The sequence below is a fragment of the Peromyscus californicus genome, unplaced genomic scaffold, assembly GCF_007827085.1.
Source record: "Peromyscus californicus insignis strain IS unplaced genomic scaffold, ASM782708v3 Scaffold_13__1_contigs__length_99412109, whole genome shotgun sequence".
NCBI lineage: Eukaryota > Metazoa > Chordata > Mammalia > Rodentia > Cricetidae > Peromyscus > Peromyscus californicus.
In genome coordinates, this window is record NW_026294424.1 from 34,487,731 (window position 1) to 34,515,521 (window position 27,791).

Sequence of the window (27,791 nt, forward strand, 5' to 3'; positions counted from 1 at the left end):
GGAGGCACATGGACGTATTTGTTTCTCATGTTAGGGGTGTTGGTTTTAGCGACACTCGTAAGTCACGGAACACAACGAAACCCACTAACAAGAGTTTTATTAAGACAAGGAGAAAGGGATAGATGTGTTCAGGTCTGCTGAAAGGACACGTGAAACCGAGGAGGGAGGGGACATGGAATCTGCCTTTTAAGGACCATCCCTTGCATGCACATACAGGCCCACATGGCTACCCCACGCATGCGCATACACATGGTCACGCTGTATAGTGATTTACGTGACCATGCAGTGCATGGGTTATGTAGGACGTATGACCCAGAAATGACTAGGCGGAAATGACTAAGTGTCCCACCTCGGGGCATGGGTGATCATGGGGGCGTGGCTGGAATTCCTGTCAAGGGGGCCTTGAGTCACCCCCTCTTCTTCCTGACACCTGAGCTTCCACACCAGGTTTCATTCGCTCCCTCTGCTTAGCAAGCTCTCAGGTTTTCACTTTGAGAAAGGGGGTTTTAAATACAGAGCTGTCAGGGGCACCACGATCCCAGGAAGGCCAGAGAGAGAATGCAGGTGATGAAGAGAGACTGAGACAGAAGAGAAGCTGTGAAACTGAGTGGAAAGGAGGGAATTCAATATGGGCGTCTGACTGTGTGGTTACTGGATGAGTTGCAGAGTAGGCATCAAGCGTTTAATATGTGGACAAGTCTGTAGCACTCATTTGTGTATGGGTGTGAGTATGTATGTACGTGTGTGTGCGTGCGCGCGCGAGCGTGTGTGTGTGTGTGTGTGTGTGTGTGTGTGTGTGTGTGTGTGTGTGTACACGTGCACATGTAGAGGCCAGAGCTTGGCACTGGAGTCTTCCTCCATTACTCTCTTACCTTAGCTTTTGACACAGGGTCTCGTGGAATATTATTTTAACTGGACAAAGATGTGTCATATTTGTTTATGCTGCAGAATATTACTTCAACTGTCTAAAGGTGCGTTACATTTGCTTATGCTGCATTTGTTTTAGCAATGTGAGGATGTGTGTTTAATTATGTAAAGATAGGCAGGCGGATCTCTGTGAGTTCGAGGCCAGCCTGGTCTACAGCGCGAGATCCAGGAAAGGCGCAAAGCTACACAGAGAAACCCTGTCTCGAAAAACCAAAAAAAAAAAAAAAAAAAAAAAACTTATGTAAAGATGTGTTGCATTTGTTTTCCCCTGCCTAAGGCACACGATTGATCTAATAAAGAGCTGAATGCCGGGGCTGGGGATTTAGCTCAGTGGTAGAGCACTTGCCTAGCAAGCACAAGGCCCTGGATTCAGTCCTCAGCTCCGGGGGGGAAGAAAAAAAGAGCTGAATGGCCAATAGCTAGGTAGAGAAAGGGTAGGTGGGGCTGGCAAGGGAATAAATAGGAGAAGAACTCTAGGCTCAAGAGAAGGAGAAGAAAAGAAGGAAGAAAGAGAGGGACATGCCTGGGCAACAAGTTAAGCAGCCACTGCCAGCCAGACATGAGAAGCAGTAGAAGAAAGATATACAGAATGAAAAAAAGGGCAAAAAGCCTCAAGGCAAAAGGTAGATGAAGAGAAGCAGGTTAATTTAAGTTAAAGAGCTAGCCAGAAATGAGCCCAAGCTAGGCGGAGCATTCATAACTAATAAGAAGTCTCCGTGTCACGATTTGGGAGCTGGTTGGTGCTCCCCCCTCCCAAAAGAATGAACACCTGGTTCAGGGTCTCTCATTGGTTCTGCTAGATGGGTAGGCCTGTGGGCTACAGGGAATCTGCTTGTCTCTGGTCTCTCTGCCCAGTGCTGGGGTTGTAGGCTTATCTGATGACACAGCAGGCCTCGTATGCAGGTGCTGGGGATCTGAACTCAGATCCTCATGCTGTGTTTCAAGCACTTCATCTCCTGAGCAGGAGGAAAGTTTAGCTTGCTGGGGTTTGAACCTGCATGGTCAGCATTTTACAAAAGCATTTCAAATATTTAAGTGGATTTAACTGAGTCTGTGAGCAAATCTTGCTCTCTAAGATTCCTTACATTCTCTTACTTGATTTCACTTACGTTTATAGGACAGTGGAGTGACTGTCCTGTTAGATAGAGCCCTCAACGTTGTATAAATCACTGATTATATCTCACAAATTGAATGGGGCTCCAAACCTCTAACTTTTATTTGTTCTCACAGAATGACAAAAGCATTCATCCTGGGGAGTTATTCGAAGAACCATTGGAGATGAAAATAAGAATCTGTAGCATCTAGTGGGTAAGAATGGCATATTGTGGGCAGACTGGTGGGCAAACCAGGGAGGAAGTGGGGTGAGGGTGTATTGCCCACCTACCTGAGTGCGTGAGTGAAAAGAAGAGAGAGTGCTGGGAGGTTAGAATGGCACTGCCAATCTCAGTGAGAAAGCTGTGAATCTAGACCTTTGGAGTTGGATAGATCAGGCAGCCTGAGTGTCTTAAGTCTATGGCACTCCCTGGCTTTGGAATATAGTATGCTTAGGTTACGTCCAAAAGAATTAAAGCCAAACACTTGCACAACACAGTTCATAGCTACATTACCCATAATAGTCAATAAGGGAAAGCAGGGACCAGTGAGGCCACTTAGTGGGTGCGTGGACTGATTGCCTAGAGTGTCTTCTGTTCTCTCCCTAGTACCACATACACCAGGCATGTAGTTCAGGCCTGGAATCCCAATACTGAGGTGGCAAACGCAGGAAACATAGGTGTCAGGGCCAGCCTGGGCTACACAAGACTGAGTCTAAAAGCAACTTCCTCAGTCTTAATGTCATACCCGGTCCCGGTGAGATGGGCACATGAAAAATAAGAGATATGAGTGGGGATAATGAAGTAGAACTGATACCATACTCTTAATTATTTTGTGGTTAAACTGAGGTTAATCTCAGTGTTTTCAATGCTTGGGATTCTGGTGTGTCAAAGATGCGGTCAGGCTGACTTAATTTAAGATGTGATGTGTGCAAAGTACATCATATAGTTGCATGCAAATGGATTTATGTGACCCCGTATAATGATTTGTTTTTTAATGCAGAAGCTGAGGCGGGAGAGAAGGCACAGTGGTTAAGAGTGTTTACTGCTTTTCCCGAGGGCTCAAATTTGGTTCCCAGAACCCACAAGCATTGGGTGGCTCACAGCTGCCTGTAACTCCAGTTCCAGGAGTTCTCATCTGATGTTCTCTTCTGGCTTCTGCAGGAATCTGAATGCAAGTGAAGCACACACACACACACACACACACACACACACACACACACACACACAATCAATGAGAAAAATGCATCTTAAAATTGTAGAGGTGATTTTTAGAACTGTAGTTTTAAGTTACAGTACTCATGGCATTAGCTCTGTGAAGAGTATGAACGGGGTGGGAGTTGCTGAACTTTTCCATATTTCCATATTGACTTTATTAGATCTACAAAAAGGGTGAAGGGAAGTTTGGTTTGCTAGGATTTGAACCTGCACAGTCAGCTTGAGCATTATTCAAAAGTCAAATACGTCCAATTTACAAAGGCTTTTCAAATATTTAAGAGGATTTCACTGAGTGTATAAGCAAATCTTGCTCTCTAAGATTCCGTATGCTCTCTGGCTTGACTTCAGTTGTATTTGTAGGACAGGTGGAGTGTCTGTCCTGTTAGATAAAGTCCTCAATGTATAAATCACTGATGTACCTCACAAGGTGAATGGGGCTCCAGGATGGGTCAGCTTTGGGATCTTTAATGTTAATGAATTGAATTTCCAAGCAGAACCCCAGCATTTTCTGAGTCCTTTCTGGGTAGAGCAGGTGGGCACTCTGGTATCTGGATACATACTTGCCCATGCTCTAGCTGCCCAAGCTCGTCAATTAAAAAGTGGCCACAAACTACATAGGAAACGCTCTAACATTTGTCCCCCATATAACAGGTGCATAGTATAATTTTAAAGACACTGCTATTTTCTACAAATGTGGACTTTCTTTAATATTGTTTAGTTTTTGGCTTAGTTTTGAATGGATAGGATTAGAATTCTTGCTGTGTCATCTATGGGCTCTGCCACCCTTGATAAACTAAATTTCCTCCCTGAACCCCAAATTTACATGGTAAGGAAGAAGGTTGTTGAAAGTTCTACTGAAAAAAAAAAAACACATGAATTTGTTTAGAATAAGACAGTGCTTCCCATCTGTGGACACTCTGATGGTCACACTTGATTTCAATCTATCCTGAGATCGATGCAGGATGCCTAGTGTGGTCTAACATGATTCAGAGAGATGCCCAGTTTCTCCTAATGACAATGTATTATAAAACTATAATAATAATACATACGATAACAATATTTATTAATAATATGTATATATAATAAAATACATAATAACAACAATTTACGCTTTCATATCCTTAGTTTCCATTCATAAATGTGAATTGGTATATCTCTGAAACCCATATTTTCCTTCTTTTAAAGGGCCATGCTTTTTTTTTTTTTGATATTTATAAAGATTTCTTTCACTTCCAAAATTATCATAGCATACTTTTTGGTGAACTGGATTCCTTGAACAGATGTGATCCCAGTGTGGTTGGTAGAAAAGGGAAAGTTCCAGCCAATCACCCAGGTGTTTCATGACCTAAATATGAGCTGCTTCACTTAAATGGTGTTTTGGCTCCACCCCAAGCCCCAGCCCATTGAGTTCACTTCAGTTTGACTGACACATCACGGTACAACAAGCACTGCATTTCTGTGCTCTCCGTATTACGGGGTGCAATAATACTGCCTTCCACATGGTGTGCCTGCCTGAGTAAATACACACAGAAGCCTCCACAAGGGGCTGGAAACATGCAGTGCTTTCTTGGCACGTTCAAAGGCCTTGGTTCAATCCCCAGAGCACACATAAAAGGACTCCACATGGGGCCTGGGTGCAGGTAGAACACAGAAAACGATGATTAATACTCAAGATGATGCTGCTTGGTGTGTGGACAGTTGAATGAAAATATCAGTGGATCCACAGCCATAAAGTTAGTCCCCTTTTTGTTTTCTTTAAGGTTTTGTCAAGGGGAGGGTCTGCCTATGTGGATTAGAAAGTCCCAAATGCCTATTCAACATGCGCTGTCTTCCTTTGTAACAGAAAGACATTTTTCTGGGTTCAAAGTTCTGGTTTGAAACAGCTCTCATTGCAGTTGTTTATGGATGGGATGTATGTCTCTCTTTTGAGAAAAATTATTTTAATTGGAAAAAAATAAGTTGAGCAAAAAAAAAATGTGCGTGGATATTGTCAGTTTCATAGCATTAATTGTTGAAAATATCCAGTCAGTGTTTCTCACAATGCCAAGTTCTCCTCTAGTGTTTGGTTGTTGACAAGATCCTAAATGACATCGTCCTTCACTGAAGGGCTCCCACCCAGCATTGTTTTGTGAAGTCAAGACTTAGCTGTCAAAGAGAGTGTGGTAGAGCTGGGAGAGACAAATGGGGGCCTGACAGACAATAGCTGGAACCACACCTACCATCCACACTGAGCAAAGGCAGTGGTGGAGGCCACACTACATTGCCTGCAGTTGGTACCCTAGGAGCCAGAACTCACAGCCTCCACCTTTGGGCACCTCTTCCCAAGTGCCTTACAGAGAAGCTGCTAGAAAGAGAGGCAGGGCATCTTGTGTAGTCCTTCCTGATGCTCAGAGCTCTAGGACTCAGTTTACACAGCAGTGGCCTCACTGTTTATGTGTGACCTGAATCACCAGTAATGCTGTCTGGCTACTCATGAGGGCCTGAAAGGAAGTGAATTTGAGAGCACTGCTCTTTTCCTGTAGTAAAACCCTCTTGTTCACGGCCATGTCCCCAGTTTCCTCTGGGACTTTGCCTGTGTGCACCTCATCAAGGTGCCCACCTGGTTTGCTTTCTGAACTACGGTGATTTATGGATGTAACATTTACTGAGACTATGTGCCATCTGCTGGCCTGGGCACCTGTTCTCAATCTTGGAAAAATCATCCTTTCCAGCTCTGCTGGCAGGAGTCAATGAGACCACACGTAATTGTTCTTTGGAGCTGTTTGTGATGGAAAGATCTTGCCCAGGTCTTATCATGTCTAAACATAATGAAGTAAATATAAACTATGTTCTCAGGGACCCCAGAAATCCATGGGACTCAATAAAGTGACAATATCAGAACTGGAAACATAAAATTTTCCACTTAGAAAATTCTTTTTAAAAAAAGATGACAATTTTTTTTATGTATGAGTATTTTGCCTGCATGAATTTATGTGCATCACACGAATGTAGGAAGCCCCCAGAGGCCAGAAGATGGCATTAGGTTCTCTGGAACTGGAGTTTACAGATGACTATGACCCACCATGTAGTGCTGGGAAATGAACTTGGATCCCTTACGAGAACAGTATAAGTTTTTAGGTATGAGCTCTTAACTGCTAATTCATCTCTTTAGCTCCAGGAAACTCTTAATGAAATAATCCAATATGTTAAAAATGTATCAAAGCTCCATGACTAAGAGACTTAGTACAGAGACTGATATGACCCACTGCAGAGGGATTCTCCAGAAATCAAGGGCATTATCCCAGACATTGGAAACCAGAGCATGATGGAGGGAGAAAGGAAAAATAGCAGTAAAGATATCTAAAAAAATAATAAGGACTAATACTATTAACTAGCTACCTAAAAATATTTATAATGCATGTAAATCAGCATATAAAAATTCACATATAGTTTAAATAAAAATTTCTCATCTGGGATGACAATGCCCTCTCCAAGAGTCAAAAACCATCTAATAAAAACCCCAACACCAGGCGTGACAAACTGTCTTTTGAGTTGTTGATCAGGGTTGTTCAAGAGGCTTCTAAAATATAGAATAAAACAGGCTGCTGCTATTGCCCTCTGTTGACCCTCAAAGGTGGAAAGGAAGTTCCTGTTGCTGAAGACACCATGGACTTCAGATACAGAGCCCAGAGGCTCTTGAACTGCACTGACCTGAATACCTCCTCCCTGAGGACTAGCTTTCATGGTGTGAGAAGGTACCATGCAAGCTTCCAAAAGAGAGAAGCAACCAACAGTCCTACCCAGCTATAATGCCTATGGACCACATCAATGACCACCATGGCATAATAACCCTAAGGGTACAGTAATGGCACACATATCTTGGTGGTAACCAACAGTTCTATAGTTGGACTTAAGACCCAGTAAACAAGAGGGAAACCATACTGACACTAGAAACCCAGCCAACCACCCAAGACTAGTGAGCTAATGGATCTGGGAGGAAAGCCAACTACTGTCATTTTTCTAAATCAGCATAATCCCTAATGCCTTCCAAACATTTGTCCTTCTGCCCATAGATACTTGTAATCCTCATCCTTTACCAAGGAAATGTCTCATTGCAACAGACAGAGACCACTACAGAAAACCACAACCAATGTAGAGTTGAGAAGCCCAGTCCCAGCGACTACATCTACAGAAAAAATCCCTCACCTAAGGCTCAGGCAACATTGAGGAAGAGGGGATAGAAAGACTGTGAGAGCCAGAGGATCAGAGAGTTTGCTGTGAGATTGTGTCTCCTAGGAATGTCAGAAATTACACCCATAAAGTCCCACTGACATGACTTCCTAAACATAATCTGAGTAAGGACAACAACAATAGATAGAACAAAGTAGATGGGGTGGGGGCAGAGGAGGAGATCACATGGCTTCAACCCTACCCAAAGAATTATAGGAAACGAAGAAATTCTGAGAGTGGGAGAAATAGTCTTCCCCAGGGAAGATCACAGCAACTAGTTACCCAAAACCAAATGGTCAGCCCAGAAAAAATGTACACACAAGTAACATTTACAAACTGAGCAGGGTATATTTCATATGCATATGTGAATGTAACAACAGTTAACAAAAAAGTCATGCATTTGAAACAGAGGAAGGGTACATGAGAGGGTTTGGAGGGAAAAGAGAAATGACGAGTGATATAATAATATCTCAAAAAAAGTTGAAAAAAAGCCTTTTTTGGTCATGATCTTTCATCCCAGCAACAGAAAAGTAACTAATACAATGGGTATCTTTGGAAGCTGCTGCAACTTCTCAACTACTTACTTAGTCAACATCTACTGCTGTCCATATCAGGCACCGTGCCAAGAAACATGAACACGGAAACTGGTTAAACTTTCCCTTTTGAGTGGATGTGGCTGGCTAGAGTCTTGGTATACTATAGGAAGAGCGAATGCCAAGGGCAGACAGATTAAAAATAAAATCTATTCCATGTTATGGTTCATTGCCATAATTTTAATCTGTGCTGTTGAGCGCTTCATGGGAGTCAATTCTCACATTAGCCTATGGGGTATATGGCACAGTACCCTTCTTTTACCTGTCCTTGGCTTCAGGAAAGGTCTACACAGTATGTTGCTGGACATCCTAAGGCATGATCCATTGCCCTTTGTGATGGGCTCTGCTGCCCACTGTGGAAAGCCATGCAGCCTCCCTGCCTCTCCTCCAAGTGGTCCCAACTCCAAGTTTCTCTAGATATCATGGACTGACCCCATCGAGAGCAAGAATAAACTCACCGACAGTTGAGAACAGCTGCCCTAAACCTATAACCTCCAGTGCCTGCCTGCCAACACCCCACTTCCTCCAGCCAGACTCTTTAACTCCCAAGCTTATACAAACAGTGCTGGGTCGTAAGAAGCAGAATTTCTACCCAGGATTTTGGAGTTACTGAGGAGATCTGTGTTCTTTCCCAGGTGCTAGGCTAAGGGACATGGGGACAGATGGAGAGGACTGTCCAGATGAGAAAGGGCGCTTTGCTAAGGAGTTTGTGTGGGTCTATAGAGGAAAAAGAGGACAAGTAGACAGTCCAGGTTAAGGGGGAGACTAAGAAAGCCCCCACTCCATGCAAGGGAGCAGTCAGGAGTGAAGTGATTGACGTGCTTGGCTGAGGGACACAGTGGTCTCAGTAAAGCAAAGGCATTCACCAACCCACTCAGAGCCCCAGTGGCCCAGTCTGCAGCTCTCACCTCCGTGTGTATAAATATAGCAATAATCAGCAGTACTCTATATGTGATATATAAACATACGGACTTACATGAACGTATGTTTATACATTATAAGTCCTTAAATTGTAAGTCAATTTATTTATGAAAATTCAAATTTCTGGTTGATTACTGACCTACTGATTTCTATGTTGGGTCTGTCTTGACCTCATGAGTCTGGGCAGCCAGATGTACCTAAAACACGCTCTGTCTGATTTTGTTTTTTGATTTTTTTTTTTTTTTTTTTTTTTTTTTTTGCTAAAGAAAGGAACATACCATGTTGATAATTAGGGAGCGAGATTCTGGGAAGAAGGAATAGCAAGTGTAGAGATACTGTTGCTAGAAATGGATTTGGGGGGGATGGATAACTTCATGGTAATTAGAAGGTTGTGGGATATTGTTAGGCCCTTTAACATTGCCTGCTACATGCATACTTGACCAGCGTGGTCTTGGGCTGGTAAGATGGCTCGGCAGGTAAAGGTGCTTGATGTCGAGGCTCAAGACCCATGTTTGATCCCCAGGACCCACAGAGTGGAAATAGAGAATCAACTCCCATACATTGCCCTCTGGCCTCCCCATGTCACACTAGCCACCACAAATAAGTAAATGTAAACAGCAGACGTGACTTGTTTCAAACATCAACACTAAGAAAGATAAGTGCCGGAGAGTGGAGGCTGGCTGTTATCCACAGACCAGCTCCTCCAAGGCCAAATGTGTGTGCTTCTCTTTTGCAGGAGCTGGCACAAACCCTTCAAGTTTGTGACAAGAAAATACATTTAAAAAATTTATTTTATGCGTCTGAGTGCTTTGACTGTGTGTTGTCTGTGCACCGTGTTCCCGTGCACAGGGCCTGTGGAGGCACCAGATCCCCTGGGATTGAAGTTACAGGTGGTTGTGAGCCACCATGTGGGTGCTGGGAATTGAAACTGGTTCCCTTGCAAGAACAGTCAGTGCTCTTGACCTCTGAACCATCGCTCTGGTCCCACAAATATGATTTTAAATGTCTTACCGGGGAGGCGGCACAGGAATCTGCAAAAGGAAAGAGAACCAGGAGTTAAATTCACTGTTCTTGGGCAGAGCCAGTGGTTAGGAATGTTTTGGTTTACAAATGGAAATGGAAAATGATGACTGAAACCCTAGGGCATACTTCAAAGAGTAACAAGTACATTTTAACATTTTTCACTCACCTTGTTCACCTCTGTGTATTTGAATCCTAAAATATAAGATGGAAAAAACAGTGAACCCCGTGGGAAATATCATCAAATACTCTTACATATGCTTCTATGGAAACCACTCCTGTATTTAACAGGATTGATGACATTGATCATGATGCTTATTGGGATCTCACCAGTTACCCAGTCTGATGCTGAACAGTTTAGTTTGGGGGGTCTTATTGTATTCTCATCCTGGCCAATGGAAACGAAGAGTCCGAGATGTGGGGAAATTTAACGCCCCACAAGTAGATGTCACTGTGAGTGGTGTGACTCTCAAGGACCTCTGAACATCACCCTCTCACCATCCATCTTGTTGCTCCCGGAAACCACCTTGTGCTTCCTGCTACCATGAGTTTTGTTATTTAAAGTTCCTCTCAGTGACAGCACATAGAGTTTCATCTGAATGTGTCTTGTTTCACCCAGCATGATGTCTTCCAGGACCATCCATGTGGTCACAGATGGTAGGCTTTCCTTCTTGTGGGGCCGAATAAAACTCCAATGAATCTATGTATACAGTCTCTTTACCCAGGCTGCTCTGTACAGACAGATTACTCCCATGCTTTGCTTTGTGGATAGTGCTTGAGACTCAGAGTGGAGACAGCTCTTCAGGATCCTAATTTCAATGCCCTTGATGGATACTACAAGTGGGATTCCTGAGTCGCAGGCTGGTTCTAATTTTAGGTTCTAGAGGAAATACTAAACTGGTTTCCCAGATGGCTGTGCCAACTTGGGTTCTCACCAACAGTGGGCACTGCCCCCACACCTTGTAATACCACTCTAGATGGGGCGCTCATGCTTGTAGGAAGCTGGTGAGGGTCTTTTGTGGTAAATATGGCTAATCTTTCTGATACTCTATCTGCGTATCCTGTGTTGCTATTAAAATGTTGGTCTTTCTCTAGCATTGTTTAGTACTCTCTCTCCTTTCTTAAAATTTTAATAGTAATTCTATCAACAATAACAACAAACTACAGTTATCCAGTTTGTGGCCTGGGGCTGCCTGTGGCTCCAGGTAGCTTGTTGGGTTGCAGTGTTAGGCAATGTAAATGGAAGTAAGCATCCACAAGCCATGAGCTGCAGGTTGAATACGGGTTTCCTGCGCAGCTCTAGACAATGAAATTTTGTTTGCCCTATGTGGCATAGAAAAACCAAAGTCCTGGACAGCCCTGCACTCTGTCAGCCACAACAGATGTGTATGCTAACAAACCATCCATGTCGAGGGCCTTCCCATGCTACTGGTTTAGACATCAACATTTCACAAGGGAAGTGGTCTGGGTGACCTTCAGGGTAAGCAAACAGGACCACACGGGTGAAGTAGCTCATCACATAGCTGTCAGCTTTGGTGGCAATTAGACTAAAATCCAGCAAGGTTCTTTGTCTTCCATTAGGGGGCCTTGTTTAACAAAGCGCTAACAGGTCAGGTATTTGCAATAATGGAAAAAAAAAGAGAGAGAGAGAAGATTCGGAATGGAATCTTTTTTTTTTCTTTCCAGACTGACCTTTAAAATTTGTTTTTAGCAGTGTACAGATCAAACTCAGGACTTTGAGTCATGCTAAGTCAGCATTCTGCTCACCCAACCACACCCCCAGCCTGACCTTGACTCTTGTTATTCACTATGGGGTCAGTAAGTAGTAATGAAACAAACTCCTGGACTGGGGAATGGGTGATTTCTTATACTTACCCAACATTTATATGTGGGATACATGAGTTAGAGCATGTCAAGGCATGTTTCCTGTTTTTAAAAATTATTATTTGTTAAAAACTTTGAGGCATAGCTTCTAATGCACACTTCGTTTCTACTGTGCAATGGGACATTAGAGAGGGGATGTTTTGTTATTTTCCTGACAAAGCCCAGATGTTCTCCAATGCTGGGAAGAGTTTCCTGTCCGTCAGACCAGAGGACCCACCAGGTCTACCTTGAAGACTTTGCCCTCCTAGCAAGAGGAGGAGGCTTTTCACTGGGAGGTGACTGGCATGTCTGCCCTCTGGTGGCCAGTACTGTAATCAGCACCATCTGCCAAGAGAGACTGGTTCAGTCCTTTTCAATGTTTAGTGCTCCCATCACTAGCCAGGGGCTTATGTCTGGAGAGGCGACTGGGGGAGGGAGCGGAGCACAGCTGTGGAAGCTAATGGACCTGGACTTGACTATTTTAGGACCAAACCCTGAAGAACCTAAGGATACAATGTTATGTGACGTTGAAGCTATGCTTCTTGGAGAAGAGGATGTTTCATAGGTCTGTTTGAAATGTGCAGGAATGGCTTGTACTGCACTGTAAGACCTGGTTGTTAAATGGGCAAGAGTTTTGTATGCTGGTTGTTGAATATAGACATCGTTAAAAATACATTATAGAATTGTACAGTTAAGTCATATCAAAACAAAGATGAGGAACACCAACACCTCGCTTCCTGTGAGTGTGCTATTATAAGTCCCATTGAGGTTATTTCCCATGCTATGAAATGACAACTCTTCCAATTCTATGTTCATGAGCACTCTGGTACTTGAAGACGGGCATGCTGGGAGTATTTCCTTCCACTAAGTAAAATGTTGCAGAATCAGAGAACTTATTGTTTTGCCATTTGTCCGGACTTAAGAAAGTTTTAGAGAAAGTGTTAACTGAGCATACCCTACTTATAGTTGTATAATGTTCGTAGGCATTACATTCTGAAGAGTGGGCCTAAGGAAACACGTGTCTAGAAAACTAGTTTTCAGCTTAGCTGAGAAATGTTTCATGTCGTTATACCCTGGAAGATGTGATTTAGCTGTGGATGCAAGAGCTTGGGAAAAGCCAATCAGAGCTGGATATGGTAGCTCATGCCTGTCATCCCAACACTCAGGAGTGGGAGGCAGGAGGACCTTAAGTTTAAGGCCAGCCTGGGTTGCAGAATGAGCTCAGGGGCAGCTGGGTTACACAGCAAGAACCTTAAAACAATGAAACAAAAACACCTGGCTCTATGAAATTGGGATAAGGGATATTTTATCTCTCACTGTTACTTTACAAGTGTATATTATATCTGTCCATCAGTAATACATATAGTGACCTCAGTTGCATTATGTGTTTGAATTCTCCTCTTCGGATACCTGACTGTTTGGCATCTCCCAAGGCTTGTGATTGAGTTTTGCTGTCACTATCAACAAGCTGAGCAACTCGTCACAAACTGCTTGGCCTCTCCGGGCTTCTTCTCTCCTTATCTGTGATTTTTAAAAGACGAGAAAACATGACGTAGAAGGGGCCAAGACGTTGTTCCTTAATAGAGGACACAAAGCAGAGTGGCCACAAATGGGACCTGTGAAGTCGCTCAAGTTGAGTGTCAGCCTGTTACTTACTGAGCAGCCTCGGTGACTTAAAAGTTAAAATGCAGACTGTGAAGTCTAGTTCCTTGGGGTTTGAGGAGTAAATAAAGTAATATCTAGTTTTCACCTAAGCCAGTGGTTCTCAACCTGTGTGTCTCGATCCTTTGGGGGTGGAGCAATCCTTTCACAGGGGCCACATATCATATATCCTGCATATCAGATATTCATGTTACAATTCATAACAGTAGCATAATTACAGTTATGAAGTAGCAATGAAATAATTTTATGGTCGGGGGTCACCACAACATGAGGAACTAACTGTGTGAAAGGGTTGCAGCCTTAGGAAGGTTGAGAACCCCTGACCTAAGCTTCCATCCAATTCGTGCTGAGCCCAGGTGGTACTAGTTACCCCTGGAGTATACAAATGCAAACACTCCCAGAAACAGAGCATCCATGTCGTGTTCTATAATTACAGAAATGGACTTGGAAAAAAAAAAAAACAAGATAAAACTTGGCCTCAACCACAAAATTTATTGTATCTAAGGCTTTTATGACCATTAGCATTTTGTGTCTTGATGATTAATTACGGAGGAGCCTAGAGAAAGCGACTTAAACAATCCCAGTGGCTAGTAATATCTACTTGGCAGGGGCCTGTTGGAGAAGCATCTTCAAGTCTATCATAACCTTCAGAAATTAATTGCAGCAATAAATTATTGAAGCCAGCCTTGGGGAAGCAGTGGGAAGGGATCATGTTAGGCAAAGCCAAGGTTGTTGCAGGAACCTATTGGCTCTCACATCCCCTTGGATAAAATCAGAAGGTACCATGTGTAGGAACAAGCATCTCAACAGCTTTCAGGTTGGGACCAGTGGGGAAAGTGAGATGGAACAATTCCTCCAGCCCAAGCCTGGAGGGGGGTGTTTCCTGCTGCCTTGGGTGTGTCTGGATGAAGAAGAATGGACAGGCAGGGTGAAGTGATGGACAAAGGCTAGGCAGGGGTGGTGTGGAGTCACAAAATGCTAGAGAACACGGACTTCTGTTTCCACAGCTGTGATGTGAGGCTCCAGTGAGGGGACAAGATGCAGCTGAATTTGGAAGCACAGACAGAAATTATCAGAACTTCTTGAGTTGCCCCTTTTCTGGTCCCCACCTAAGGAGACTGTGAGGTACTGGATCATCCCTGGGTGGTCCTGTGATGCTAGTCAGGGTGAGGGTGTTTATCTATACAGTGTTAACACAGGCCAAGTCATAGAAGGAATCTCATAAATATTTTCCCCATGACCACCACAAGTCCAGCATGGTGCCACATGTTTGCTGTGGGGGAATGATAAGTCATGGACCGTGTTCTCTGTGATTGAAGCCTCTGGCTCACTTTTTAATCAATTCACCCGTAACAGATTTACTTGCATGCTAAAACCCAAACTAGGTAGATAGGTGATGGTTTTAGCCTGCAGAAGGAGTCAGGGGAATGTATAAGGGACAGGGATCCAGGATGGTTAGTACAGATCAGCACGGGAGGATCCCCATCATCACAGTGCTGTGGGTTTCCCATTGGTTGTTTCCTCTGAAACCTTCCTCAAACGCCTTGTCACGTAGTGTTGTTGATGTGAGAAATTCAGCTTAGGTTCCTGAGTTAGTTTTAGGTCTTCTAGCTGAGAGTAGTACAGTTAGGATTTGAATCCAGGACCAACTGTCCCAAAATCCAGTGTATAGCCAGCCACACTGTGGCTTCTAAGCATCAAAAATGCTGTTTTCTGTCCCCAAGTTCATTGTCCCACATCTCAGTTCTATGTCCCTTGCTCCTGAGACTCTCCTTGGAGACACATGACTTTTTCCAGTGGGAATTAGTATGATTTTCTTAGTTACCTCAGTTCCTAGTACAGAATTCAACACACTATGGACTCCTGTGGCCTTGTATGGCTCCCTGGCATGGAGAACCTTGGCACACAGTGAGTTTGGAAGTAGAGTCCTCCTGGCACCGCTGGTATCATCAGTGTGGATGTTCCCCCTCATTCAGAAATCAATCCTCTGGCTGGAGAGAGAGCTGTGGGACTTGGGCCTCACTCAGCAGCTTGTGAGCTGAACACATGTCAGGTGCTGAATGCTAGTGGCTAAGAGGTTATGAGATCAGCCTACTTCCAGCTAGCCCTTGTCCAGCTTTGATCCCCCATCACTATTCCCCAGGAATTCTAAGGCAACGGCTTATGGCCAGACCCCCATGGATACTGACTTCTTTTTTTTGATGCTTAAGCTTTTTGTATAAAATAGCATAACATTTTTGTATGCCTATGCCCAGCTTCTGTTATAATTAATTTCTAGATTATTTATAACTCCTAAAGCAAGTGCTCTATCAGTAGTGGCTTACTGTATTGTTGAGTGAACAATAACAATGACAAGTTTGTACACGTTCGGTACAGACTTAATGGTTCAAACATACTCTCAGTCTATGGTTAAAGCCACTTGCTGTGGGATGTTCTGTATGTTAAATGTGTTGCTCTGATTGGTTAATAAATAAAACACTGATTGTTCAGTAGCTAGACAGAAAGTATAGGTGGGACAAGGAGAGAGGAGAATTCTGGGAAGTGGAAGGCTGAGAGAGAGAGAGAGAGACACGCTGCCAGCCACCGCCATGAGAAGATGTTAAGATAACGGTAAGCCACGAGCCATGTGGCAACTTATAGACTAATAGAAATGGGTTAATTTAAGATAGAAGAACTAGATAACAAGAAGCCTGCCATGGCCATACAGTTTGTAAGCAATATAAGTCTCTGTGTGTTTACTTGGTTGGGTCTGAGTGGCTGCAGGACTGGCGGGTGAGAGAGATTTGTCCTGACTGTGGGTCAGGCAGGAAAACTCTAGTTACAAGAAGCCTGCCACAACCATACAGTTTGTAAATAATATAAGCATGTGTGTGTGTGTGTGTGTGTGTGTGTGTGTGTGTGTGTGTGTGTGTGTGTGTTTATTTTATAAATGGGCTGTTGGACTGCTGGGGCTTGGTGGGACCCAGAGAGAAGAGGACCGATGCACAAGTGAACTTCAGTATACTTGTTGTGTGTGCCTTTCCTCCACATTGTGATAAAGGATATGGATTAGAAAAATTAGTGGGAGGAGAGAGTGCATGGCGGCCATTCTCCACCCTCCCCCAACTCCCAAGAGGCTTGAGGGAGAGGAGAGAAGAGAGGAGAGAGAAAGATAGATGGGGGAGGGGAGAATGATGGAATGGATTTGTGTTCAAAAGCCTTCTTTTATGGGTTGAAGAACATTTGCCCTAAACAGTGCCTGTGTTCATTGTGGCAGCATCCTCAAAAGCCAAATTATGGAATCAGATTAAGTGACATTGTGGTATATACATACATATTGTATATTATTATACAATTTACTCAGCCATAAAGGAAACCAGGATACTGTCACTTGCATAAATGGATAGAAATGGAAGATACCATGTTAAGCAAAACAAGTCAGGCAGCATCTAGATTTAAATGTGTGTGTGAATGCATGCATGTGAGTGCATGTATGAGTGTTTGTGTATGCATATGTTGTGTGCATGTGTGTATGTGAGTGTGCACGTGTGCATGAGCCTGTATGTGTGTGATGGAACTATGAAGGAGACCATGAGGGAGGAAGAAGAGATCTTAAGGGGGAGAAAGAGCAATCACTAGCACGGGATATGAACACAGAAGGGGCCATTACAGGGAGGAAGGGGGCCAGAATTGGGAGGAAAGGGGCTTGGCGGAGGGGGAATAATTAGGAACAACTATAAGACACATGTGCATGAAAATACCACAATTAAAACCATTTGTTTGTACGCTAGCTTAAGAAATATATATATATATTTTAAGACAGGGTTTCTCTGTGTATCTTTGGAGCCTTTCCTGGAACGCACTCTGTAGCCCAGCCTGGCCTTGAACTCACAGAGATCCGACTGCCTTTGCCTCCTGAGTGCTGGGATTAAAGGCATGCACCACCACTGCCCAGCAAAAAATGAATTTTTTAAAGTCTCATTAATGAGTGATGTTCTGTTTAAAGCATTCGTTTTTGAATCCAGCATGGTACCCATACCTGTGTTGATTTTGGACTGTGGGTTGTAACTGAAATAAATTTAAATCTAAACAAACACGAGTCAGTCTTCATTTCTCTATTACTGCTCTGTGAGCTAAGGTTTATTAATTTTAAGTGTGCAGTTTATGGGATATCCAGTTCCCTTGTGTTGTGCATTACCACCTGCAGCCACAAGGGGGCAGTACCACCCACCTGTTCTCCCCTTGGACTGAACAGTTTGGAGGAGTGGGCTGTCAGAACAGGGGGAGCTGCAGATGACTGAATGCCAACACTGGTCAATGTCCTTAGACCCAGGGAACATCTGCAGCTGGTGAACGCTACACGGATCTAAGCTCTTATTACTTGCTGGCTGACCCTGAGCTGCACCTCAGCACGGGCCACCAGGGCCTTGAGCCAGATTAACTTCAAGGTGACCTCTGATTGCTTCAGCATCTGAGTCCCTTTAAAAGCAAATTCACATGATCCCTCCGGAGGGCACTGTGTGGAATCTGACTTGCTACTTTCAACCAGCCATGCTTGAATTTCTGGATTTACCCGTTCAGCTGCCTGAGCATAATTCTTTTTCTTGGGTGGTTTATTGTATTTCTTTATAAAGTGATTCCTGAAGAGAGTATGCATGTCACTTCAAAGAAAATTGGTTTAGAGTTTGAGCTTAGTTTGCATCCCAGGCGAGGAGATGCACATTTGAGCTGCGCGTGTTCTCGGCTTCGCCTCTTCCAGGAAGCTAAGCCGTGTCTATTGGAAAGTTACAGCTGTCCTTGGAAATGCAGTGTCCTCCAGATCTGTGGTTATTGCTGGGGGTTCATCACACACAGCCTGTACTGTAACAACTTTACCTCCAAATAAAACTTTTGCCCATTTCCAGGAGGAAAAAAAAAAAAAAAAAAAAAAAAAAGAAAACCTTGCACCTTGAGGGAAGATGAGGTCTCGAAATTTGATGCTTTCCAGACAATGATTGGAGGAAAAATGACAGCAGACATACATTAACATAAAAATGTAACTGCTCAACTTGATGAAAAATATCTGCATAAAATCCCTCTGTTCCTGAATCAATGGGTGTGGTTTCTTTTTCCTGTGACATTTTGTGAGAATAAATAAATTATCTGAGAATATGTGTTTGCATCAAAAATACAGAATTTTGTAATGAACACAAATCACCCTAGCATTCTCCCTCTGGGTGCTTGATCCTAAAAGCAGGGGTGTCTGTATTCATTTCCTCCCTTCTGTCTGTAGTACCTAAGTGTCCAGCATGATGCTGGAGGTCCATCAGTGCTAGAAGTGTGGGGAAGGACTATGGTCAGGCAGTAACTGCCATGGAAGAAACTTCCCATAATCCTCCCCTGCCCTCAGTGAGCCTTGCTGTCCTTGACTTACTGTCTCCAGTGATGGCCTGAGACGATGCTGGGGGCTCATTTTACAAAGCAGTTAGATCTTTGTAGCCATGTATCTTAGTCACTTTTCTATTGCTGTGATAAAACACCATGACCAAGGCAACTCATTGAAGGAAGGGCTTATTTGGGCTTTTGTTCCAGAGGGATGAGTTCCTCGTGGTGAAAGGCATATTGTGGCTGGAGCAGCTAGTTGAGAGCTGACATCTTGAATCACAAGCACAAAGCAGAAGAGAGAGAGAGAGAGAGAGAGAGAGAGAGAGAGAGAGAGAGAGAGAGAGAGAGAGAGAGAAAACTAGAAATGCTCTGAGTCTTTAAATTGTCAAAGCTTGCCTTTCTCCAGCAAGGCCACATCTCCTAAACCTACTCACAGAACAGTGCCACCAACTGGGGACCTAGTACTCAAATGTCCAAGACATCTCATTCAAACCACCAGACCATGACATCAGCCAGTATCCTCTATAAAACAGACAGCACCAGCACATCCCTGAGAAGTACACCCATGCTCTTTCTCCGAGGAATTGGTCTGCTATTTTGTTATGGGAAATTAATATTCCATAAGGGAACTAACAAGAAGCTCAGAGGCAAACTTAGATTATGTCTATTTTCCCTAGGGTTTTTGTCTTCCTTTCTCTATTCTACTGTTCAAGGTTTTCTTTTCTCTTCCAGATCTTATGAATTGATGAAATGTTGGAGAAGTGACATCTTCAGAGAGATGGACAGCAGCCACCGAGGCTGCTCTGCTGTTTCTTGTCCCAGGTCTCATGTCTCATTACAGGAGGAGAGTGTGCCATTGTCACCGAAGACTGGTGCGCATTGAATGATCAGTCCCTGACCTGTGAGCCCTTGGGCTTCTGTTCCCTGTCTCTGTCAGGAAAAGGGAAAAGGCTTTTGCACAATACATCTTAGTGCTTTTAAGAATGGAAGCAAATCACTTGATAGAATGGAGCTGTCGTTGAGTGGGCAGAGAAGCTGTTCTTAAAGGACCTAAGAAGCATTGAGGAGATGGCTTCTCCATATCACATTGAGTTCAGGAGACTGATGGAGTCAGGCAGGAACCTGTGAGGCTAAGCTGGCTGCAGAGGAACTTTGATTGGGGATTAGAACACTTTCTGAGGTATTAGAATCCTTCCTGCCCATGTGTGCTTGCTTGGGCCTCCCAAGCTGCCACAACTGAAGTGAGTGGGCATGAGGCCTGCTTGCTGCAGCTCTTGAAGAGGTATACTCTCCTCAGGAAGGTTAGACATCTTGCTGAAGGCCTCATGGCAGGCAGAGGCTGAGCCCAGGCTGTTGCCCTTGCTCTGGCCACCCTGTTTCCTGCTGTGAGCATCCTTCTCTTCCTTCATTCTGCCCTCAGCATTGTGGTCCCAAGTAGGCTGTGCTGAAAAGCCAGACAGGGATTCAGAGGGGGAGCTGAGCATTTACCTCCCTGGTTCCAGGCATGCTTTATATCCTTTCTGTATTAAATGTCCACCAAAGACTGATGGGTAGAGTCTTTGGTCAGCCTGTGATACTACTGGGGAGTTCCGGGGACCCTAGGAAGGAGAAAGGAGTTAGGGGAGGAAGTTAGGTCATTGGGGGCCTGCCTTTGTAGCGGATATTGGTACTCAGCCCCTCCTTTTCTCCTTGCTTCCCAGCCACTCTCAGATCATGTGATTTTTCTCTAACATACACATGATGCTCTGCCTCACCACAGCCCCAAAGCAGCAGTTACCAGGTCTGTGGCCTGAGATTTCTGAAACGGTAAGCAAAAGCAACTTATGCTCCTTTGAAGTTGGATTTCTTAGAGATTTTTTGTTGTAGCAATGGGAAGCTAGCACACTTCTGTAAATAGTTCCTTTGTAAGTAAACTTCCTTAAATTACCTTACTGTGTGTTCATCGCCGTCTTCCATTGGGACCTGTAGTGCTGCACTTCCTTATTAAAGGTGATGTGTATAAGACACTTTGGGATTCAGCATTAAGCACATGAATGGTGAAGTTGGTTGGCTTCAGTTATTGGGGATTGTAAATCACATGACTGCCATCTTTTACCCTGGACATTGTAAGAGGCAATGGGGCCAGGGGAAAATGCTAAGACAGGAAAATGATGAGACCCTATAATAGATCTGATCCAACTGAATTTCTCCGGCTGCCCTTAGTTTGTGCTTCCAGCATCAATGGGATTGATTACTTCCTCTCTGACTTGTACCTGTGCTTTTGTCTTCAAATTGAGTTGTTTTGCCTCAAGCTCTACAGCCCATTTTCATATTCATTAATCAACATTTTAAAATTAGATTCCTATCTTGTGATTTTTTTTCAGGGCATGTGCTTATAGAAATGACTTATTTGAATGCAATCCATATGTTTTGAAACAATGCCTTTCTCAGATGATGTAGAACAGAATATGAGTTTTCACAATCAATTTTGTTGTCAATAAGGTAAGGCTGTAAAAGAGCCGGGAGGCACGCATGACAGCAGAATTGGACAGTCATTTCTCGGAGCATCATTCAGGGGAGCTCCTGGTATGTGGGAGCCCGTGACCACAAGCAGGGCACAGGACCATGGGAGTAGGGGAGATTCTCCATGGGATTTTAAACTCTTAGAACTTTACCTTTAAAGTGTTGGCTTCTGACATCCTTGGAGATGGGCTTGTCCCTGTAAAAGACCTGTAAAAGACAATGAGGCACCATCAGCTCACACTGATCATGCCACAACCTTGTGTACAGCTACTCTGTATGGCTAGAGTCCCCAGCATAAATGCATACGTCCCTGGGCCCACTGTTCTTAGAGACTGCTGTATGCACATGGTTGGCATTGGCTGAATATATGCAAATATGTGGATTGACACCAGAGAAGGTTGTGGTGGCCTGGGTGCTATTTGGCATAAAATCTCAGGTTTGAAATCACACTTTCTGCCATGAAAGCTTGGGGAGGACATCTAGGGTCTTAATAGTGTCAGCTTTACATCTTTCTGATAGAGAAAAGAGAGCCAGTGTATGCCACTGGATTATAATGGAGACCAGTGAACATGGCCGGGGTATGGAAGCCATTGAGCAGGCACAGTGGAGTATGACCTTTACTGATAGTAGCTCAGGTGAGATCACCTCATCTCTGTCACATGCCAGTTGTGAGGGCATGGTGAGTCACTCAGCTCCGTAGTTTTCTTTCTGTGAAATGGAGGCAAAAAAAAAGAAAATACTGCTTCATTTGTGGATGGTGGGTGTGTGTGCGGTAATGTGAGACACAGGGGCAATGCACCCAGAATGTGAGGCATCACTATGACACAGAACAGCAACAGTGTCATCACTGGGGGCGTCGTGAACTGTTAACGGCAGTGGGATTAGAAGACATGAGGGACGGAGATGATGAAGAGGCCACTGAAGTGCCAAGGCCTTGGAAAGCCTTTCTGCCCGGCTAGCCCTGGGCCTTAGTGTTTGTCTTATCTAGTGCTGATTGTGCTAGGCAAGGTTCCTGGGCCGGGGCGGTCTGAATCTCTCCCATGAACTCCGAGCCCCAGGCCTTGGGAGGGCCATGGCTGCTATTCTGCAGTTTAGTCTGGTTGGGATAGAGCGCTGGTTGGGTTTTTCTGAGACCCTGCATTCATCCATAGAGCCATCAGCTTCCAGTGGCTTGCTTGGATGCCAGGTGCCGGAGGGCTTTTGATTGTTCTCTCTGAAGCCTCAGCTTCAGTCTCCCTGTAAGTCAGTCACTCACTGCTCTTGCCCACACCCCATTGCCAGCTTGGTTAGGGCAGCAGGCAGGGCTCTCTCCACTGTACACGGATCCCACATGCTTAGGGTTTCAGGATGGGGCTTCGTCGGTGTTCCTGCTCTTTTCTCCTAGGCAGTCACATTCTGCTTTGTATTCACAGAGAAGCCTTTGTGTGTGAGGTTTCGGTGATCTCTGAAGATCTCTCTCTCTCTCTCTCTCTCTCTCTCTCTCTCTCTCTCTCTCTCTCTGTATGTGTGTGCATGTGCATGGTACAGTGTGTTGGTATCTGTGTGTTTTGATGTGGTATGTTGTATTAATGTGTGTGTTATGATGTTTTGGTGTGTGTGCAGTGTATATATTGTGTGTGGTGTTGGTGTATGTATGATTTGTGTGCATGTGTGTGGTACAGTGTGTTAATATGTGTGTGTGTGTGTGTGTGTGTGTGTGTGTGTGTGTTATATGTGTGTGTGGTATGGTGTATGTGGTGCATTTTCCCTTCAACAATGCTTAAAAATATCCACTCTCCCATCATAACAACTAAAAATGTCTCTAGTGTATACCAAAGGTCCTGGGGGGCAAAATCTTCCTGTCGAGAACCACCAGTTACAGTGCAGTATGCTGTATGGGTGAAGGACTGCTTTGCACATTCTCCCAGACATCAGGACCAGCAGCTTGGGGGTCACTGCCTCCTCCCTCAGATTATGTGTGCTGACTCCCTTCGATGCTTCCATCGCTGAGCACAGTGCTTGGTACACAGTAAGTACTCACTGAGTAGAGCACTAGTTTAGGGCGAGATAGCTGCAATCGTCCAGAGGAACTGAGATAAGAAAGGGCCTCTGTAAGGGTTATTGAAGATCCAGCCCACAGATAGTTTAATCTCAAAACTCACAAGAAACAGCCTTTGGAAATGAGGTTGTTAATGAGAAAGATAATCTACTTGCCATGAAAGCTTTCTTGCTACATCACTGATGGCTAAAGTATAATTCTGAAGGGAGGCTAAGGCCTTGCTTAATGTGTAAGGAGATTTCTCTCCCGGCAGCCATCTGTCCCTGTCTGCCCTCTCCCTCATCTCGGTTGGTTTGCTGAGATGGGACCATGGTTTTGCTTCTGAAGGGACCTGTCAGAGAGAAGAAAATGAGGTAGTGCAGAGGTGGGGACTGTAAGACGGGAAGCCCAAACCCTGCTGTGGTTGGGTTTTGAGATGGGATCTTATGTAACCCAGGCTAGCCCCAAACTTGTCCTACGGTCCAGGATGACCTCAATGGTTCTCCTGTTCCTACCTCCTGACTGTTGGCATTACAGAGGTGTGACATAGTGTCAAGCCAAATGAGGTTGTTTTTCCTTAGGAAACATATTCCCCAAAAGAAGGCCTATGTGTACACGCATGTGACAGAGTTTGAGGAAGGAGCTCTCAGATCCTCTATGTGCCTTCTGTTCTTTGTAATTGGACCAGGGCTTTTCTAGGGTTAAAGTCATGCACCACCAAGCCTGGCCCGGAAAGGGGTCTTTTATCACTGAGTGGATCTCATAAAAGGGCAACTCTGGCTCCCCTTTTCTCTCCTTCCCTCCCCCTCTCCCTCTTTCCTTCCCATCTTTCTCTTATCTTCTGCCCTTCTACCATGTCAGGATGCAGAAAGAGAACCTTTGCTGATATTGGCACCTGCAGCTTGGACATCAGACTCCAGAAGTATGGGGAAATAAATTTGGTTAATTATAAAGTACCCCATTTCCCAAAGATATTCTGTCGTATCAGCACAAGACAGGCTGATGTGTGGTCAATATCAAGAGAAACTGTGAGTCTTGTGAGCAGAGTGGACATGCCACCCAGGAGAGCTGATGGGACTTGCAGAAGTATGCTCCAATTCACTAGTGAATGGTGTCATGGAAGGGGACTCTAACAGTGACATCCCCCTTTATAAAAACCCTGATCACACCAGCAAAATCCAGTTTTGTTGAGTTGAACATGGTTTTGTAGCACTTCTGGAAGGGCACACATTGGCATGATTTTACATGTGCCTTAAGCCTTTAAAATGTTCTCATCAAGGGGTGAGTACATTAATCAAAATTCTACCACAGGGAACTGAATAGCTGTACAGCGTATGCTGATGAGCCCTCACTCACCCCAGCGCAATTTATTCTGTGACTGGACTCAGTGTGAAAAGAGAGGAGCCCCGGTATGTTAATGTGACAAGGATTCCTTGTATGATTCTGTCTCTGTAGGCAATACTGACCTGGCATGAATCAGAATATTATCACCAGTGACATACAGACCTGGGCTGAGTCTTCTTTATATTATGGTCAGCTATATTAAGAGTATTCATTATTATACATTTTATTAAAATAAAAACCTGTGTATATATCTAGTGCATTTTCATTTACTTTCCATAAAATTATCTGCAGTGCCTCTAGATACCTTTTAGGCCAGCATATAGAATATTCCTATCTGGTTTGTATAGGGATTACAGAGGTTTGGAAGGTCGTGAGACTTCTCATTGCCCAGTTTAACAGTTGACAATGCTGGGCTGAGAATCTTGGCAAAATGATGTGTTATTATCAAAATGACTTGTGTTCTTAATTCAGGATCTGAGGAATGCAATAATAATGAGGAAAGATGTAAATTCTTTAGCCTGATGCCTGGCTCACAGTAAGACTTCAGCAAATGTAAATATTCTTTCCTTCTAGACTCCTCCAAAGGCCTATGATCCTATAAATCACACTATTCAGCTTTCCCAAGCCTGCCCTGCCCTGTTCCATCATCTGTCATGATGCCTTGGGGAAGGAGATCTGGGGCAGATCTCTGTGAGCTAGGTAGTACCCTCCTCATGTCAGGTCCTCAGGGTCCCCCTTTACTCACTTCTTCCTGTCGCCTCATCCCTATATTCCAGATTTGCTTCCCAATGGGAACAGAAGCCTTGGGGGGTAGCAGAAGGGGAGCCTCCATCATATCCTTGAAGTAGCGTGTGTCTGTGGAAAAAGAAAGCTGGTAAGCTTGTGCCTTATAAGTTGGCTAGATTTGGCACATAGCCACTTAAGAAGCGTTCATACATGCTCACACTCATGGAGTCAACACAGTTAAGGTACTACGCAAGCAATTCTTTTTTGGAGGTGGTGGGGTTCAGGAAGGAGGGTAGAAAACAGGCCAAGTTTATTGCAGAATATCACAGGGCACTCTTCAGAGTAAGAGTGGACAATGACCCAAGGGACTGCTGCAGAAGAAAACACTCTCTAGTGTGTAGAGTGGCCGGAGGGATCACTGTGAAAGAAAAACAAACCCCCCAAACAAACCACTCTCAAAGAGGCCAGCAGTTCCGCCTGCACCTGCCAGAGGAGGAAATTAAGGTAGACAAGTTGACTTTGGTTCACAGCAATCCTATCAAGGATGGCCTTGACAAGCCTTCATTTTTTATACACCTGAGAAATGCTACCAGTTCTTGAGGATTTATGCTGTGCTACCTACTTTATTTTTCTTGTCTGTTTGCTTATTTATTTATTTATTTATTTATTTATTTATTTATTTATTTATTCATTTATTCATTTATTAGTTTTATTTCAGACAGTGTCTCACACCAGAGCTCAGGCCGGCCTGAAACTCTCTCTACATATAGCTCAGGTTGGTTTTCAACTTGTGGCCATTCTCTTGCCTCAGCCTCCTGGGTGCAAGTACAGGCATGAGCTACTATATCTGCCCCTGGAGCCCACCACCCAACCCCATCCACCTCTTTCCTCTGGTGGGCTCTTATAGCATGTCCCTGTTATTTATTTATCTCTTGATAAATTCTAGGATGGTGACCAGCACAGTGCAGATACTTAGTCAATGCTTTCCAGTACTGAATACAAGGTGATCGTTATCACTATTATTTTTGTTGTGGTTACTTGAGTCAAGGTCTCACCGTGCAGCTTGAACAGGCCTTGAACTTGGAATCCTCCTGCCTCAGCCTTTGAAGTGCAGGGGTGAAGGGTGTGTGTCACCTTACCTGTTCACCGCTTATAAGACAATTCTCGTTAAAGAAATTTCTGCAGATTCATGTCTGTGAGCTACGCCCTCAGAAATCAGGTGAGCTGCCTCCTTCCCTTTACAGTGGCATAGAGGACCGTTGACACTGCCCTATGTGGGGAAAGGCAGGGGTGGGCACAAAGCCTGCCTCCTTCCTTTCTTATAAGTGGGATGTTGCTACTGGGTCCATTCATAGGCTGGCAACCTGCGGAGCGAATCAGTCTTCTCTTTCTCTGCTCTCCCACACCATGCAGACTAACCTCACAAGTCCCACATGCCTGGTGTCCTGCCTGGCTACTTCTCCCATGCTCCCACCATGGGGACAGACAGGCCTAAGGCTCAAGCAGACCCTGCCCTGACAAAGACAGTAATCAAGAACAGAATTTGACTCCATATGCCACTCATCTAACTTCAGAGGAACTTTCTGAGGGTCACTTCTACTGGGAAGCCTGTATTCATACAAAAAACTGAGTTCTGGAGCATGGGCCTGTCATTGCTATGCAATGTTGCACATGGACACGCATCTTCAGACTCCCCCGGGATACCTGCGTATTCTGATTCCTGTATAGGTCTGGCTGGTAAAATTTTCATCGATGGCCATGCCTTTAGCAGCTGGAGCTCAGGATCTTCATAGTCATCATCACTGTGGCATTTTCCTCCATCCAGGACTGCAGCCAAGTTCCTTCTCTAAGTGGGTGAAACATTGGAGTGAGTCCAAGGGAAGGACCATGTGGATAAAGGTGGTATGTCTCAGCTCTGGCTTAGGGAGTGATGCTGACTTGTTTGCAGCAGATGTTAAGATTCTAGGATCTAGGATCTTACATAGCAATGTAATTCTTATGACAGAATTCTAAAGGTGCCTCCCAAATATCCTCATCTCTTTGATCATTCAATCAAAGACCCATCTTGTCCTGCTGTGAGGGGATCAGGCCGGTGTAAGTTGTTAATGAACTGACTTTAAAACACAGAGGATTCTGGGTCACCTGGGTGGGTCCAATGTTATCAGTAGTCCCAGAAAGTGAAAAGGGAGACTGTTTGTCAATGCAGTGAAAAGTCAAGAATCCCTGAAAATGAGTATAGCTTAGAGCTAATAAAAGGTTCAGCAAGGTTTCAGGATACACGGCTGGTCCCGTTCAGTCTGTGTGTATGCAATGGTAATAGCAATTAGCTTTTCTGTAAATTACTGATAGCAGTTG

At 44.3% G+C, this 27,791-nt stretch overlaps 1 protein-coding gene across 1 annotated transcript in view; it reads right to left on the bottom strand.

Annotated features, from left to right (window-relative positions):
- The window catches only part of Clnk (cytokine dependent hematopoietic cell linker), a 93,292-nt gene that overhangs the window by 36,143 nt on the left and 29,358 nt on the right, over positions 1–27,791 (bottom strand). The window contains exons 5-9 of the mRNA XM_052736033.1: positions 27,141–27,282; positions 25,456–25,565; positions 21,502–21,556; positions 10,149–10,174; positions 9,971–9,990 (exon numbers count right to left, since the gene is read on the bottom strand). Of these exons, the coding sequence (XP_052591993.1) occupies positions 9,971–9,990; positions 10,149–10,174; positions 21,502–21,556; positions 25,456–25,565; positions 27,141–27,282 (353 nt within the window). The remainder of the gene's footprint in view (positions 1–9,970; positions 9,991–10,148; positions 10,175–21,501; positions 21,557–25,455; positions 25,566–27,140; positions 27,283–27,791) is intronic.